At 45.0% G+C, this 18,401-nt stretch overlaps 1 protein-coding gene across 1 annotated transcript in view; it reads right to left on the minus strand.

Moving 5' to 3' along the window:
* The window catches only part of PECR (peroxisomal trans-2-enoyl-CoA reductase), a 53,320-nt gene extending 34,922 nt beyond the window's left edge, over window positions 1-18,398 (minus strand). Inside the window, exons 1-2 of the mRNA XM_066345070.1 lie at window positions 18,218-18,398; window positions 1,080-1,213 (exon numbers count right to left, since the gene is read on the minus strand). Of these exons, the coding sequence (XP_066201167.1) occupies window positions 1,080-1,213; window positions 18,218-18,341 (258 nt within the window). The 5' untranslated portion in view covers window positions 18,342-18,398. The remainder of the gene's footprint in view (window positions 1-1,079; window positions 1,214-18,217) is intronic.
* Window positions 18,399-18,401: the final 3 nt, after the last annotated feature.

Here is an 18,401-nt window from a genome sequence, read left to right on the forward strand (position 1 = left end):
GTGGATAGAGCATCGGACTGGGACGCAGAGGACCCAGGTTCGAAATCCCAAGGTCGCCAGCTTGAGCACAGGCTCATCTGGTTTAAACAAGGCTCACCAGCTTGAGCACAGGCTCATCGGGTTTAAACAAGGCTCACCAGCTTGAGCCCAAGGTCACTAGCTTGAGTAAGGGTCACTCGGTCTGCTGTAGCTCCCTGGTCAAAGCACATATGAGAAAGCAATCAATGAACAACTAAGGTGATGCAAAGAATAATTGATGCTTCTTATCTCTCTCCCTTCCTGTCTGTCTGTCCCTATCAATCCCTCTCTCTGACACTCTGTCTTTGTCAAAAAAAAAAAAAAAAAGTAAACTGGTTAGCCTGACCAGGCCATGGCGCAGTGGATAGAGCGTTGGACTGGTACGTGGAGCACTGAGGTTCGAAACCCCGAGGTTGCCACCTTGAGTGTGAGCTCACCAGCCTGTGCGCAGGGTCGCTGGCTTGAGCATGGAATCATAGACATGACTCCATGGTTGCTGGCTTGAATCCAAAGGTCGCTGGCTTGAAGCCCAAGGTCATTGGCTTGAGCCCAAGGTCACTGGCTTGAGCAAGGGGTCACTCACTCTGCTGTACCCCCTCAGTCAAGGCACATATGAGAAAGCAATCAATGACAACTAAGGTGCTGCAATGAAGAACTGATGCTTCTCAACTCTCTCCTTCCTGTCTGTCCCTATCTGTCCCTCTCTCTGACTCTCTCTGTCTCTGTCAAAAAAAAAAAGTAAACTGATTAATAACCTAATTTGCTACTTAGACCGATGGTCTGCTCTAGCAGAGCTTACAGTCTCTCACTGTGAATGGTAACTTGAAGACCACAGTACCCACAGATCATAAAGCTAAACTCATCACTTTGCTCCCCCCCCTTGTCCTTCTCCTGAGGTTACCTACTAAGTATATCATTAGCAGAAGACTCTTCCTCACAGGTTCCGCTTCTCTTGAACTCATCTGAGACAGGTCACATAGCAAAACCTGCAGCACAGTCAGGTTTAGGAACCACTATTACAGATTAAAAACGAGTCAGTTATAGAGACACATTGGCCTTACCTCCTCTTCCTTACGGATGTTGCATTTTATGGGAGTGATCCGACACTGGTGGGTGGGGGGCAGGCCGGCCTGCAGTTCGTCTGCAGTAGATTTCAATACATCGAACTTACGGGACGCAATGACCACATTACAGCCTAAGGAGAAAACAGCCAAAGAACAAGTAACTATGCTTTCATCGGCTGTCCAAATCTGAAAAATAACAATGTTTAGCAAATAGTTCATGTGTTCCTGTAAAGTAAATAAATGAGGACTTCTGATTCTGGTCAAGATGGAGTAACAGGAACTGCAACTATCCTTCACACCAAAAGTACTCTAAATCTGGACAAACTACGTAAAACAATAATTTTCAGGCATTGGACATTGAAGTGTGGAAAAGAAGGGCCCTTAACATGAATAATTTTTGGCAAACTTACTTTCTCTCAAACAAAGAGACTTTTAGCAGAACTTACTTTTTCTGAAAGTAAGTGACTCCCTATTCTTGGCCTTGAGGCTGGTTTCCCAGACTGTGGCCTTGGACTAGCTTTGCAAAGTAGCAGCTGTTCTCAGAATGTTTCCCTCTGAATGAACCCTATAGATAAACATTGTAAGAAAGCTTATTTCACTGCTTTGTTTTACTGCTATGCTTTCTCCCCTCCCCATTCCTTAGTCAGTAGGAAATTTTCCCCATAAAAGCCAGCCCCAAACTGTATTCACTGCCACATTGATTTGAACTACTTAGGTTTCCATGCGGCGGTCCAAGTAGCCGGCTAATTAAAGACTCCTAATTTCTTAATTTGGCTAATTGATCAATTATGTGGCAAGACGTCTTATCTCGCTGTTCCGATACAACATATGGAGGCCGAAGCGAGATAAGAGTCCTTTGGACTCATTTGTCTTTTTGTCTGTGCAACGCAGGAGGCCAGCTGACCTCCTCGGCCTGACTGCCCGGAGCAGAAACCCAAGCGCCACCTGAGACGTTCCAGGGCCCCACTGGTCTTTTCTGTCTGACCCACAGTCAGCCGTGGACAATCAGCATGCCCATCCACCTATTTGGAGTCATCAAGAAAGCCTCCAGAGATTAGCAGAGCAGATTTGCAATCTGCTCAACCTATAGTCTGTCTGTGGCTAGTTGTTGTACTATTGTGATCGAGGGTCGGACGCGACCCAGCTCACACAATAGGCTCTCCAGTGCCGAGATGTTGGTGGAGAGTTATCTAGAAGAGGGATCTGTGTGCTCTTGGGAGGACAGTTGCTGGGACTGAGTCCCACCTCCAGCTTCCCCGGGGGGGATACATTTGGATTTGTTTCCATATGTTTGCCCTCTGTCTGTTTTGCAGCTTTCGTTTATTTTTACAGAACACCCTAAGAGACATCTCCTGGTTTGGTCCCTCCTCGGGGTTCACCTCCCAGCATTCTTCTCTGGATAGAGGACCTTTATTTTCAAGGGTCCTTCTCTGATTTTACTCCTGCCGAGATCTCGTTCTTCGCTTTTGTTTTGCTCTTCTGTCTCTGTGTTGAAAACCCCTGAGTGTGTGAATAAGGAGCTCAGGTACCTGAGCCTGAGTTTCCAGTGTGTGGCTCTCCACGGGCACCCCCTTCCCTTTCTGTCTGAGAGTTCTTTGTCCTTTGGTTCTCCAGGATATGATCCAACGGGGGACATTTTAGAAAGCTGGCACAAACCTCGGTTCTTAATCCCTTTTGTAATCCTAGGGAGTTCTTTTGTACTCATATTGTTTGTAACAATGGGGGAAGGGCAAAGTAAGAGTCAAACTCCTCCTGAGTGTATGCTTAAGAATTTCAAAATTGGATTTTCTGATGATTATGGTGTAAAACTAAGCATGGGGAGACTTCGAACTCTTTGTGAACTGGAATGGCCATCTTTTGGAGTCAAGTGGCCAAAACAGGGCTCATGAGATCCTAGAGATGTCAGAGCTGTGTGGAATGTAATAGCTAAGCCACTGGGCCACCCAGAGCAGTTCCCATATATAGATCAGTGGAGGGCTCTAGTAGAGAATCCCCCTCCCTAGTTGAAAGGCTGTGCTGTCAGAGACAGTCATTATGTTTTGCTAGCAACAGCCCCAAAATCAGACAAGAAGGTCCCTGTTTTACAAGCTGATCAGGAAGGTTCAGGATTGCTCCATATCTTCCTCCTCCTGCGGCTCCATCTGCCTTGGAGAAGCCTTAGGCCAGTGATAGGCAAACTCATTAGTCAACAGAGCCAAATATCAACAGTACAACGATTCAAATTTCTTTTGAGGGCCAAATTTTTTAAACTTAAACTATATAGATAGGTAGGTACATTCCTTATCAAGGTAGCGCCCACAGGTGACATTTTGTGGAAGAGCCACAATCAAGGGGCCAAAGAGCCACATGTGGCTCCGAGCCGTGGTTTGCCGACCAGGGCCTTAGGCTATAACAGAATTGTTGGCATCTGTGCTGTATACACATTGCCCCACCTGGGTGGGACGAGTGCCAGCAGCTTTTAGCCACTTTGTTTACTACTGAAGAGAGAGAAAGAATAAAATCAGAGGCTAGAAAAGCTGTCATACTGGGGAGAAACGGCTCTGAGGAGGACAATCGGGACCACCTTGATAAGGTGTTCCCCATTGTCCGGCCTAAATGGGAACCTAACACTACTGCGGGACAGGAAGCTTTGAACACTTTTCACCAGTTTCTGTTAGCTGGGATCAGGGGAGCTGCTAAGAAACCCATGAATCTGTCTACAGTGTCGGAGGTTGTCCAGGGTCCCCAGGAAACTCCCTCAGCTTTCTTAGAGAGACTGCAAGAAGCTGACAGGGTCTACACACCTCTAGACCCTGAAGCACCGGAGAATGCTAGGGCAGTTAACTTAGCTTTTGTGTCACAGTCCACTCCAGATATCAGGAGGATCCTACAAAAATTAGAAGGCTTCCCGGGAATAGTGATTTCCCAATTGTTAGAAATAGCTCAGAAAGTTTATAGTAACAGAGACACCTTCAAGGAGAAATAGACTAAGAAAATAACAAAGGTAGTTGTAGCTGTTTTAGAACACCAGAATAAGAAGAAAAGGAAGCCTAAGTTAAGCAGAACTCAGTGTGCTTATTATAAAGGACACTGGAAGAAAGACTGTCCAAAGCTGAAAGGAAATTTACAGCAGACCCCAAGAATCCTTAATCTAAAGGAGGCCCAACGGGGCCAGGGCTCCACACCTGTTAGCCTTTACAAGTAGGAGGCTACCCGGTAGACTTCCTCACTAGCACCAGAGCTTCTCACTCTGTTCCCACTGCCCTCCTCCTCAGCCTGCTCTCAGGGGAGCAAGTACTCATATTAAAAGACTGTTAGAAGCTGGTATTCTTGTTCCTTGCCCATCCCAGTGGAATACTCCTTTACTGCCTGTCCAGGAGCCAGGCACCAAAGACTGTCATCCAGTCCAGGACTTACGGGAGGTAAATAAACAGGTTGAGACAATACAGCCAACTGTGCCTAACCCCTACACACTTTTAAGCCTGTTGTCACCGGACTTGAAATTTTACACAGTCTTAGATTTGAAAGATGCTTTCTTCAGTATTCCCCTGGCCCCTGTAAATCAGCCCATCTTTGCCTTTGAGTGGAATGACCCAGAGGCAGGCATTTCAGGACAACTACCCTGGACCAGATTACTACAGGGCTTCAAGAATTCACCGACCCTCTTTGATGAGGCATTACATCAGGACCTGCTCGCCTTCCACCAGGAACATCCGGGGTGCATGCTGCTGCAGTACGGAGAGGATTTGCTTCTAGCTGTGGAAACAGAGGTGAGCTGTTGCACAGCCACTGAGGGACTTCTACAAACACTGCAAAGTCCAGGGGTCCCCAAACTTTTTACACAGGGGGTCAGTTCACTGTCCCTCAGACCGTTGGAGGGCCGCCACATACAGTGCTTCTCTCACTGACCACCAATGAAAGAGGTGCCCCTTCCAGAAGTGTGGTGGGGGGCCGGATAAATGGCCTCAGGGGGCCGCATGCGGCCCGCGGGCCGTAGTTTGGGGATGCCTGCTGCAGACTCTGGGGTACCGGGTGTCAGCTAAGAAGGCACAGCTCTGCACCTCCAAGGTGACCTATCTAGGCTACCACACTGAGGCAGGGCAGTGTACTCTCTCCTCCAGTCCGATAGAAGCAATCCTGCAAATCCCAACCCCCACTAGCAGGAGACAAGTTCGAGAATTTCTTGGGGCAGCTGGATATTACGGGTTGTAAACACCTAGGTTTGCAGAGATAGCCAAGCCTTTAAACCCCTGTACAGCAGGAACCCAAGAGTTAAGTTGGACAGATAAGGAACAAGAAGCTTTTGAAACCCTCAAGAAGGCCCTCACTGAGGCCCCTGCCCTGGCTTTGCCAGACATTACCAAGCCCTTCCAGCTCTTTGTTCACGAAAGCAAGGGAATAGCAAAGGAGGTTTCCACTGAAACTTTAGGGCCATGGCGCAGGCCTATTGCTTACCTCTCTAAGCGGCTAGACCCTGTTGCATCTAGATGGCCAAACTGTCTCCGAGCCATAGCAGCCACTGCCATACCAGTGAAGGAGGCAGATAAACTAACCATGGGGCAAAAGCTGTTCCTGACAGCCCCACATGCAGTGGAGACTTTGCTTAGAGGAACTCCAGAAAGGTGGATGTCTAAGGCTAGGATCACGCAGTATCAAGCCCTGCTCATACATCAGCCTCGCATTGAGTTTGTCCAGATGCAGGCCATCAGCCCAGCAAGCCTGATGCCTGACGAAGAACCAAGCATCCCCTTGTATGACTGCTCTGAAGTGTTAGACTCTGTTCAAACTGCAAGACCAGACCTTACTGACATACCTCTATCTAATGCAGAAGTACAGCTATTCACTGATGGCAGCAGTTTTGTCCTAGATAGGGTTCAAAATGCTGGAGCGGCTGTAGTAACTCCTGATGAGACCATATGGGCCCAAGCCTTGCCCCATGGGACCTCAGCTCAGCGGGCAGAACTTATCGCTCTCACCCAGGCGTTGAGGTGGGCCTTTTAAAAGAAGATCAACGTTTACACTGACAGTAGGTATGCTTTTGCTATTGTCCATGTTCACGCAGCAGTCTATATGAAGAGAGGATTCCTGACATCTGCTGGTAAGGACATTAGAAACAAAGAAGAGATTTTAGCTTCACTAGAAGCTATTTAGTTGCCGGAAACTGGAGCACTTATTCATTGCCCAGGATACCAGAAAGGGGACTCAATAGAGGAAAAAGGAAATCAGGCAGCAGATAAGGCAGCCAAAGAAGTCGCTCTAAAACCAGTAGGGCCTTTAGAAATCTTAGTGACTTTACCAGAACGCTTATTGCCAGAGACGCCTCTTTATAATCAACTAGAGGAGCTTTCCCCGGAAAACATTAGGAAATAGATTTCACTGAGATAAAGCCGCCAGCACAGGGATATAAGTATCTATTAGTTTTTATTGACACCTTTTCAGGATAGGTAGAAACTTTCCCTACCAGAAATGAGACCATAATAACAGGTGTTAAGAAATTGCTGTATAAAATGATTCCCAGATTTAGCTTGCCCATTAGTATTAGGTCTAACAAAGGGCCTGCATTTGTATCTAAGGTCTCACAGCTAGTAGGAAAGGCACTCAACATTAATTAGAAATTACATTGTGCTTACAGGCCCCAGAGTTCGGTTCATTCTTTCAACTTGTCCCAAGCTCTGAAGTCCTAACTAAATTCATTTTAGAAACTGGTGAAAACTGGACTGACTTACTCCCCCTAGTTTTGCTAGAAGCTAAATACAGCCCCTACTGGGATAAATTCACCCCACATAGAATTGTATTAGGTAGGGCGACACCCCATCTCCCTAGACTCCCTTGAAGACCCCCTCGGAGATGAAGATGGTGCGAACGGATCCCACCAACCCCTGTAAGTTGACCCTGAGAAGGACGACATGGCCTGCTCCAGGCACAAACCAGAAGCTGGCTGGTCTGCGTATGACAGAAGCTTGAGGAATCTCGCTGGGGGATTTCTTTATAATTAAACTTTGGGAAGGGGGGGGGAGCTCGGGTCGGGGGAAGGCCAGAGCAAGTCATCTTAAGATTTGATGCATGTACTGCTGTGAGTCATAGAGAAGGGGAGTGTAGGTCCCTTCGCTAAGAAAAAAAGCTACAAGGTAAATAAAAAATATATATATACTCATAGCTACCCCTGTAAAGTAACCTATAAATATTAATCATGTGTCTAACAAGCTACTTAGAGGGAGGACACCACCAAAAAAAAGAAAAGCATATTTTAAAAGAAAATTACTTATTACTAACAAGTTGTCACTGAAGGTTAAGATCTTTAAAATTAAGAGGTCTAATTAAAAAGGGATTGTATAGTTTTGATAATAGAAGGTATAAATGTACTTTTAAGAAAAGAGAAAAAGTATGTTGTTATGAAAGCTAGTTATTTCTGAATAGATAAGAAAGTTCATGAAAGCTAAGGATTTAAGTAAGTTGCAGAAGGTCTGTGCAGGTTGTAAGCGGTTTGTACAAAGAAGAAAAAAGTAATAGGTTTAGGGAATAAAATAAGCCTCTATTATATACTCTAGCAAATGTTATGCCTCAAGTTTATTTCTATAAAGGAAATAGTGGTTTAGAGAATAAAATAAGCCTCTATTATATACTCTAGCAAATGTTATGCCTCAAGTTTATTTCTATAAAGGAAATAGTTTTACAAAATAGAAAAGGCTTAAATTTACTTTTCCTTCAACAAGGTAGCTTATGTACAGCATTAAGAGAAACTTGTTTCTATGCTGATAATTCCAGTGTAATTAAAGAAAGCCTATCTTTGGTCAGGGCATACATAGAAAAGAGAAGAAAAGAATTTGAACAGTCAGAGAATTAGTTCCAAAGAATGTTTAATTAGTCACCATAGCTTTTGTCTGCAGCAATTGGTCCTCTTTAATTTTAACTTGTTTGATAGTAGGACATTTAATTAATTCTATAACAAGGTTTGTTCGAGAAAGGATAAAGTCTATCAAATTAATAGTAATAAAAAATCAATACACACCAATACATGAGGATAGCAACAAAAACAACAATGAATCAATGATTTGATTAAAATTTAATTAAAACCAGTAGGGAATAAACTGTGGAAAAGAAAGGCCCTTAACATGAATAATTTTTGGCAAACTTACTTTCTCTCAAACAAAGAGACTTTTAGCAGAACTTACTTTTTCTGAAAGTAAGTTTGTCCCTATTCTTGGCCTTGAGGCTGGTTTCCCAGACTGTGGCCTTGGACTAGCTTTGCAAAGTATCAGCTGTTCTCAGAATGTTTCCCTCTAAATCATCAACCCTATAGATAATAAACATTGTAAGAAAGCTTGTCTCACTGCTTTGTTTTACTGCTATGATTTCTCCCCTCCCCATTCCTTAGTCAGTAGGAAATTTTCCCTAAAAAAGCCAGCACCAAACTGTATTCAGTGCCACATTGATTTGAATAAGTTAGGTTTCCACGCAGTCCAAGTAGCTGGCTAATTAAAGACTCCTAATTTCTTAATTTGGCTAATTGATTGATTATGTGGCAAGAGGTCTTATCTCGCTGTTCTGATACTACAGACATAAGGTAGTGCTGGACAGTGATCTCAGAGACTGGAAACAAGCCATGTGAGCTCTACGATTATTCCTGCTTGCTGCCTAAAGAGTGACTACAGCATAAGGAGAAGGAACCTCTTGGAGTCCAGTAGTCCCCTGGTTGTAAAAACAAAGCTAGAAGTTTGGGGGAGGCCACTCTGACTAGATTACATAGGGCACAGAGAGAAAAGAGGTCCAGAGAACAAGAACTCCAGAAATCTGCTGAGTTCCTGCAAATTCTTAGCTGTATACACTGATCAGAGCATGGGAGTAAGGAAACCATCTGAGTCTAGAGAATAAAGGACCCAAAATGGGCAGAAAGAATACAGGCTGGCACTCACCAGGCCCTGGAAATAATGTTCCCGCTGGTGAAGCCTTTCACAGAGCACTGGGGTGAAGTACTCACGAGGATAAGCCCTCAGTAGGAAGCAAAATTAGACTAAAGGTTACTCAGGTCAATGGTTAACATTAAGCAATCCTCTTTTAAAGTATCAAGCCATACAAAAATAAATAAATAAGACAAAAAAGAAAAAACAAACAATAAAAGTATCAAAGTGTTTCAAGTTACTTAACTGCAACACAAAACAAAGCTCAAGAACACCAATGAGAATATAAAAAGAACAAGCACTCAGCAAGGTAAAAGTCAGATGTCTGGCATGCAACAAAAAACTGTCAGGCCTGCAAAGGAACAGAAAATACAAACCATAATGAGGAGGAAAGTCAATTAAAAACACACCCAGGCCTGACCAGGCGGTGGCGCAGTGGCTAGAGTGTCGGACTGGGATGCGGAGGACTCAGGTTCAAGACCTCAAGGTCGCCAGCTTGAGCGCGGGCTCATCTGGTTTGAGCAAAGCTCACCAGCTTGGGCCCAAGGTTGCTGGCTTGAGCAAGGAAGGCCCATGGTCAAGGCACATATGAGAAAGCAATCAATGAACAACTAAAGTGCCACAAAGAAAAACTGATGATTGATGCTTCTCATCTCTCTGCATTTCTGTCTGTCTATTTCTATCTATCCCTTTCTCTGACTCTCGCTCTGTCTCTGTAAAAATAAATAAATAAATAAAAAATAAAGCACACCCAGGAAGGACACTAATGATCTAATAAGCCAGTGATAAAGAGAAAGATTTTTTTAAAGCCTGTGGAAAAGAACACATTAAAGAGACAAAAAAAAGACAGACTTCTTTTCAGAAACAAGTCAAGCCAGGAATCAGTGGAACATTTTGCAGGTGGTGCAGAATTATCCACCCCTCAAATTCAGGTCACATACGCAATGTACTCAAAATATTGAGACAGAGGTGCTTGGAGACTGAGAAAGGTTTATTTCATTTGGCCAAAGCGAGAGGACAGAAGAGCAAAATCTCCCCAATAAAGAAAAGACAGGGAGGTTTTTTGCAGCTAGGGAGTAAGGGATGGGGAGTTTCAGGGAACTGAGAGAGAAGGCTAAGGTTCTTCCATCACAAGTAACCCTTTCTGGTATTATAGTCCTTAAGGCCTGGGAGTTATCATCTTCTGCTTGACAAAGAACAGTACCTTAGTAACACAAAGCCACTCTGTGAGAACCAGAGGCGCTGGACTGAAAACCAAGATTCTCTACAATATCTCATAAGTGTGCATCAGTAACCTAATCTTTAAGGCAAAAAGCAGAAACTAGCTATCTTTGGACTATCCTCATTGTTTATGTTACCATTGTTTTGTGCATAACTAGCTATATTTTTTATTATCTTAAGCAAAGTGTCTTTTATTTATTTATTCATTTACTTTTATTGAATTCATTGGGTTGACATTCATAAAATCATATAGGTTTTAGGTGTACAATTCTATAATATATCATCTATGTGTTATATTTCTCTGTTTATTACCCCAAGGCAAGTCTCCTTCCATTACCGTTCACACCTCATCTACCTCTTCCACTTCCCCTACCCTTTTCCTTCTTGTAATCCCTTACTGTTGTCTGTCTCTAAGTTTTATTTTAAAAAAAAATTTTTTTTTCAGAGACAGAGAGAGAGTCAGCGTGAGGGCTAGACAGGGACAGACAGACAGGAACTAAGAGATGAGAAGCATCGATCATTAGTTTTTCGTTGCACGTTGCAACACCTTAGTTGTTCATTGATTGCTTTCTCATATGTGCCTTGACCGCGGGCCTTCAGCAGACCAAAACCCCTTGCTCGAGCCAACGACCTTGGGCTCAAGCTGGTGAGCTTTTGCTCAAACCAGATGAGCCCGCGCTCAAGCTGGCGACCTCGGGGTCTCGAACCTGGGTCTTCCGCATCCCAGTCCAACGCTCTATCCACTGCGCCACTGCCTGGTCAGGCTAAGTTTTATTTTTAATTCAAGCAAAGTGCCTTTTAACCATTTCTCAGGGCACCTGCTTTACAGGATGTAAAGCCAGTATCCACAGCCACCATCACAGCTGCCTGGCCCATGCAGGTTCGCATTGGATTCGGACAGACGGTATAAAAACAACGGAGTCGAGAACTGGTGGGCCATCATCTTTAATCCTAGCTTGCACCCGGCGGGCAAGTAAAAACACACACTGGGCTCCAAAACCCACTCATTCAGTGCTCACAAAGCTACTGACTTATCCAAGTTTCCTAGAATCAAAGGTTTCTAGCTCACCAGACTTATTCACCTCTGTTCCCCATCTCCTTCCTTCTCCCCGCACAAATTCTGCACAAACTGGCTTCTCACTTAACACTCTGCCATCTTGGCTGCTACTCCTGGTCTCCTCCACATGGCCTCTCTCTGCTGTCTCCTCTAATGCTAATCTCAGGAACCAAGAGAGAGCAAGCTCCCGGTCTTCCCCACTTTATAGTGTAGAAATCAAAACCTTTAATCCAATATACAAAATAGGGAAGTCTCTAATACAAAGTCACTTATCTAGAGCATGATGGGATTACACCACTCCACAACAAAAAGGGTGGGAAAGGCTTAATCCCAGAACCAAGCCCCAGGCTACAAGGGTCCTGCCTGCCCATACCCTGCCCCTAACACACATTAATATCACCTGGGCGACGGGCTTCCATGTGTGCAGCGCCATTTTTAACAAAGTGAGCATAACGTATTTTATCTGCCCAACACAGGAAATCCTTCAGAACATGACTAACATACTTTCTTTATCTTTGACCATGAGCTACATGACAACCAAAGTGTAGGGCCAGGAGCCGCCATCGTGGCCATTCACATGCAGGTTCGCATTGGATTCGGACAGTCGGTAAAGAAACAGCGGAGCCAAAAACTGGTGGGCCATAACCTTTAATCCTACCTTGCACCCGGCGGGCAAGTAAAAATACACACTGGGCTCCAAAACCCAGTCACACTCAGTGCTCACAAAGCCACTGACTTATCCGAGTTTCCTAGAATCAAAGGTTTCTAGCTCACCAACCTTATTCTCCTCAGTTCCCCATTTCCTTCCTTATCCCAGATACAAACTCTACACAAACTGGCATCTCACTCAGCACTTCACCATCTTGGCTGCTTCTCCTGGCCTCCTCCACGTGGCCTCCTTTAGCTGCTGGCTCTACTCTCCCCGCTCTCTCATGCTAACCTCAGGAACCAAGAGCCAAGTCCCGTTCTGCCTCCCTTTTATAGTGTAGAAATCCAAACCCTTAATCCAATATACATAATAGGGAAGTCTCTAATACAATGTCACTTCTCTGAGGCATGATAGGATTGTACCGCCCTACAGCAAAAAGGGTGGGAAAGGCTTTATCCCAAAACCAAGCCCCAGGTTACAACGATCTCCAACACACATTAATATCACCTGGGCGACTGCCTCCTCGTGTTATCTTTAACAAAGTGAGCATAATACATTTTATCCGCCCAACACCTGGTAACCACTTCACTTGCACTTTTAAAAAACAACAACTACTTTTCAAATCTGTGGGAGACTGCAAGCTGTCAAAGTCCTCTCAGTTTAAGGCTTAAGCCAAAGGCTAAGCTCTTCCCCACAGCCTCTGTCTGATGGTTTAAATTGGTAAAGGCAATTTACCTGCCCTTCCGCACACATCCATGTTTGTTGTGATGCTGATGGTTTCTATTTGTCCCATTCCCCATGTTCTTCAGAGACTGGAGGCAATTTTCTTTTTACCCTTTGTTTTACGAAGTTAAAATCTTATGCATGGTGGGGGGTTTTCTGCACTTGGGAGAATTCTTCGTTTGCCTCTGAAATGTGACTTTATATCTGAGCTCTTTGTTTTGCAAATGGCTTTGCTCTCTGCACTATAAATAAAGTGTTTTGGGGGTGCAGGCTCGCTCTTGCAAGCCATCAGCTTGGCAAGGAGACCTCAGGATTCCGTCCTTTTTCTCTGTGTTTATTTTCTAATCCTCCACTGCTCGCACTCGAGACCTGCACAATTACGAGTCGCACTGGTTCGTGAGAGGTGGCACCCAATGTAGGGCTCGGATACGGCAAAACGAAACTGAAGAAGGCAGGTGAGAGGGCCTCCTGAGCTCGCATGCGATGAGTAAGGTAGAAGGGGGAAGAGTACAGTCGGGAGTGATAAATTATGGGACAGGCAGGGTCAAAATAAAGGGACTTTTTTTGTAAAAATGCTTAGGCAGCTAGAAAGCTTTCTGCGGTATGTTCAAGATGTCTGTCCCTGGTTCCCGGAGGAGGAAATGGTTAGTTCTGCTACATGGGAGCAAGTAGGTCAAGTTCTGAAAAGGAGGTGGTGTGAGGTGACTATGGCAGGAGAAGTGAACATGGAGGTCTCTCCGGCAGTTGGTGCCATACTCTGTGGCTGGGGGGCCAGGGAACATGGGCAGTGCGGCTGCTCCCGGTTCTCTCCTGGTTCTCTCCAGCTGCTTGGCCTGCTGCTCAGCTAAAATTGAGATGGGGAGGAGTCTTGGCATGGTCAACCTGAACTGCCGGTTGCAGCGGTGGTGGAATTTAAGAAGGGTTAGGAAAGTTACAGCTTTTCCTGTTATTGTCTGACTTTAACGTTTTAGCCACAATCCTCTGATCTATTATTTTGTTTCTTTTCTATTCTTTGCCTTGAAATTAGGTAGGGGACCCCTGACAGATCTAACTACAAAACCTCCCAAGCAGCCACTGAGAGTTATTTACTTGGGGAGATTTTGCTAGTTCCATCCTTCAGTGCCTGTCAGAAAATGCCCTGAGATCAGACAGGCATCTCTCTGGTCTGGTTACTCACGGAAATCCAGGGTTTCACTCTGATTTCTCTGATTCTAGTTTCTGTTTAGTTTTTGTCTGATGTTGTCCAAAATGTGACTTTTAAGGCCTGAATTAAGTTCTTGCATGCAAAATAATTGTAAATGCTGGCTCTAATACTGAACTAAAAAAGAAAAAATTTTCATCCCTGCATTTTTGCTTTAAAATTGGAACACGGAAGGAATGCTCATTTAAATTTAAATAGAATGGAATCTGGATCCGAAAGGCTTGCTAATTTAGTTTGTGTTTTGTGAAGTGTGCTCTGTGTTCTTTGTCTTCAGAGTTGGGAGCTGTAAAGCCAGTATCCAGGGCCAGGGCCACTATCACAGCAGCCTTCTGGCCTATGCAGGTTCGCATTGGATTCGGACAGTCGGTAAAGAAACAGCGGAGCCACAAACTGGTGGGCCATAGTCTTTAATCCTAGCTTGCACCCGGCGGGCAAGTAAAAACACACACTGGGCTCCAAAACCCACTCACATTCAGTGCTCACAAAGCCACTGACTTATCCGAGTTTCCTAGAATCAAAGGTTACTAGCTCACCAGCCTTATTCTCCTCAGTTCCCCATCTCCTTCCTTATCCCAGATACAAACTCTGTACAAACTGGCATCTCACTCAACACTCCGCCATCTTGGCTGCTTCTCCTGGCCTACTCCACGGTGGCCTCCTTCTGCTCTCTGCTCTGCTCTCTCCTCTGAAGATAATCTCAGGAACCAAGAGCGCAAGCTCCCGCTCCGTCCCCATTTTATATTGTAGAAATCCAAACTCTTAATCCAATATACAAAATAGGGAAGTCTCTAATACAAAGTCACTTCTCTGAGGCATGATTGGATTGTACCACCCCACATCAAAAAAGGGTAGGAAAGGCTTAATCCCAAAACCAAGCCCCAGGCTACAAGGATTCTGCCTGCCTTTAGCCCACCCCAACACACATTAATATCACCTGGGCAACGGCCTCTTTAACAAAGTGAGCATAATACATTTTATCTGCCCAACAGGAGCCAAATAGCAACTCCAGAATTAGGATTAATCAGATTTATGTGTCATGCTTGCGTTGCGTCTCTGTACTGTAAATTTTCTTGTTTATGTGTAAAACTATACTCAGGTCTGTGAAACAAAAGAATTGAACAAAATTAGGCAGGGCCCTGATGAGCCACTTCAGGAACTTGTCTCGTGGCTGCTTCAGGCAGTTGGAAGAATAGTATAAGAATGCTAATTCTGCTTGTCGGGCCACACCCTACAAAAGGGGCCCCAAGGAGATTGGGGATATGGCTCCTCTGATGCTGCATACTGGATTCAAAAAATAGGTCAGGAACGCCCTGAAATGAACTAACAATAAAAGGGCGTAAGTTTAGAGAATATAGGAAAAAAATGTTTTGAAAAAGATAGGAGCGTTACTTGTCAGTCCTAATAAGTTAGTCAGTGACAATGCTCCTGCGTATGTAGGAAAAGCATTTACTACATTTTGTTAAAACTTTTGGAATTGACTTGAGGGCAGGTATTCCTTACAATCCTCAGGGCCAAGGCATTGTAGAGTGTGCCCATCAAATGCTTAAAGATCAATTAAAAATTTTAAAAGGGGGAGCCCTGGCCAGTTGGCTCATTGGTAGAGCATCGGCCTGGCATGCAGAGGTCCCGGGTTCGATTCCCGGCCAGGGCACACAGGAGAAGCGCCCATCTGCTTCTCCACCCCTCCCCCTCTCCTTACTCTCTGTCTCTCTCTTCCCCTCCAGCAGCCGAGGCTACATTGGAGCAAAGATGGCCCGGGCGCTGGGAATGGCTCCTTGGCCTCTGCCTCAGGTGCTCGAGTGGCTCTGGTCGCGACAGAGCGACGCCCTGGAGGGGCAGAGCATCGCCCCCTGGTGGGTGTGCCGGGTGGATCCCGGTCGGGCTCATGTGGGAGTCTGTCTGACTGTCTCTCCGTTTCCAGCTTCAGAAAAAATACCAAAAAAAGAAAAAAAAATTTTAAAAGGGGGAGTCATACCCTGGAACTCCTGCAAATCTTCTCTATCACGCTCTTTTTACTTCAAAAAATTTTGAATACTGATTTACAGGGGGCCGTTCAGCGGCCGAGAGAATCTGGAATCCAATAAGGAAGGCCTTCCCTGAAGTCCAATGAAAGAACCTGTTTCTAAAATCATGAAATATGTTCATAAAAGTATCAATCTAAAATTGATAATTACTGACTTAGTTGTCATTGAAAGTTAAGGTTTTTAGAAATTGAGAATTCTGATTGATTAGCAAGAAATTGTATGGTTTTAATAATAAAAAGGTATAAGGTACAGAGTTACTTTTGAAAGAAAAAGGAAAAGGTAAGTTGTTCTGAAAGCTGGTTATTTCTGAATGGTAAAAAAAGGTTTGTGTAAGTTGCAGAAGGTCTGTGCAGGTGGTAGAAGGTTTGTGCAGAAAAAATTAAAAACAAAAAGACAAGGAGCTGAGAAAGTAGACAAAGGTGAGAAAAGGAGAAAGGAAGGACTTTAGAAATAGGATTGTCTTGAAAGGAAAATAAAAAGGAACACTAGAACATTCTTAAGGGTCTCAAAAGCTTGAGAAATTCTCCTGAACTTACAGGTGTTACAGAGCTAATAGCCTTCTTAAGCCCCAGCTACACAGACAAAAAAGGGGAAGTCAGGAGGAGGAGACTAACCCGACAAGAACAATTGTACAAGGTTCTTTTTACTCTTAATTTTTTGAACATTTCTTCCTCAGAACTTACTGTGCTGAGAGGCATTTATATCAGCCAAGCAATGGCCTAAGTCTTTCATGTTGTACCGAGATATATTAACTGGCCCTAAGTGGCAAAATTCAATCAAATTACTAACTCGGGGGCAAGAGTATGTTCCAATTTTGTCATTGACAGGTCCTCTTTATTTATTTATTTTTTTTGTATTTTTCTGAAGTGAGAAGGTGGGAGGCAGAGAGACAGACATCGGCATGCCCCTGACCAGGTTCCACTGGCATGCCCACCAGGGCACGATGCGCTGCCCATCTGGGGCGTTGCTCGGTTGCAATGGGAGCCATTCTAGCAACTGAGGTGGAGGCCATGGAGCCATCCTCAGCGCCTGGGCCAACTTTGCTCCAACGGAGCCTTGGCTGCAGGAGGGGAAGAGAAAGAGAGAGAAAGAGAAAGAGAAAGGAGAGAGGGAAGGGGGAAGAAGTGGATGGACGCTTCTCCTGTGTGCCCTGGCCGGAATTGAACCCAGAATTTTCACACGCTGGGCTGATGCTCTACCACTGAGCCAATGTTTTTTAATTCAATGACGATTTACATTTTCATGTGGGTAATTTTTTTTATTTATTTTATTTTATTTTTTTACAGAGACAAGAGATAGAGTCAGAGAGAGGGATAGATAGGGACAGACAGACAGGAACAAAGAGATGAGAAGCATCAATCATTAGTTTTTCATTGCGATACCTTAGTTCAGGGGTCAGGAACCTTTTTGGCTGAGAGCCATGAACACCACATATTTTAAAATGTAATTCCGCGAGAGCCATACAACGACTCGTGTACATTACGCATTATCCAATAAAAATTTGGTGTTGTCCCAGAGGACAGCTGTGATTGGTTCCAGCCACCCACAACCATGAACTTGAGCGGTAGGAAATGAATGGATTGTAATACATGAGAATGTTTTATATTTTTAACGTTATTTTTTTTTAATTAAAGATTTGTCTGTGAGCCATAGGTTCCCGACCCCTGCCTTAGTTGTTCATTGATTGCTTTCTCATATGTGCCTTGACCGTGGGCCTTCAGCAGACCGAGGAACCCCTTGCTGGAGCCAGCAACCTTGGGTCCAAGCTGGTGAGCTCTTTCTCAAACCAGATGAGCCTGTGCTCAAGCTGGTGACCTCGGAGTCTCGAACCTGGGTCCTCGGTATTCCAGTCTGACGCTCTATCCACTGCGCCACGGCCTGATCAGGCTTCATGTGGGTAAATTTATCAATTTTCTCCTTTGTGGTTTCCTTCTTTATGTGTTTCCTTCATTCAAGTTACAGTAAACATAGTAAGAGATGGGAGCCTCTCAATATGTTACAGCCTTTCCCAGTTAAATGACGTCTTCCTGTTCCCTAATCACTCATGAGGAGATCTATACAATGGCTTAATATTCCGTGCACATGCACGGTTAATTCCATTGCACGTTTCCACAGGTCTCCCCATTCGCTACCTGGGGCACGGCAGTTTTGTCCCTACGTGTTCCCTTACCTGACAAGTGGTGGTTCATCGCCCACCACTTTCCCACAACTTCTTAGGAAGAACTCCCTCTCTTCCCTGCAGTCTGAGTCTCGCCCCCCAGCGACACCTCTCTGCTTTGCAACTCCACTTTCCCAGCCCAGCCTAGTGTCCCCTGGCTCCGGATTCCGGTGTCCCTACGGACCCCTCGCACAGGGTCCCTGGTTCAGGGGACTGCTCACGTACCCAAATGCAGGAGCTCGGTCGCGATGGCCTTTCCGATGCCCGTGCCCCCGCCGGTGACGATAGCCACTTGGTTCTGCAGCAAGCCGGCAGCCAGGCAGCTGTTAACCTTAGCCAAAGAACCCATGGCCGCGGACAGTCCGACCGTGCTCAGATCCCGCTAACTTCCGTCGCTGAGTCTGCTGGA

The sequence above is a fragment of the Saccopteryx leptura genome, chromosome 7 (genome assembly GCF_036850995.1).
Source record: "Saccopteryx leptura isolate mSacLep1 chromosome 7, mSacLep1_pri_phased_curated, whole genome shotgun sequence".
In the NCBI taxonomy this organism is placed as follows: domain Eukaryota; kingdom Metazoa; phylum Chordata; class Mammalia; order Chiroptera; family Emballonuridae; genus Saccopteryx; species Saccopteryx leptura.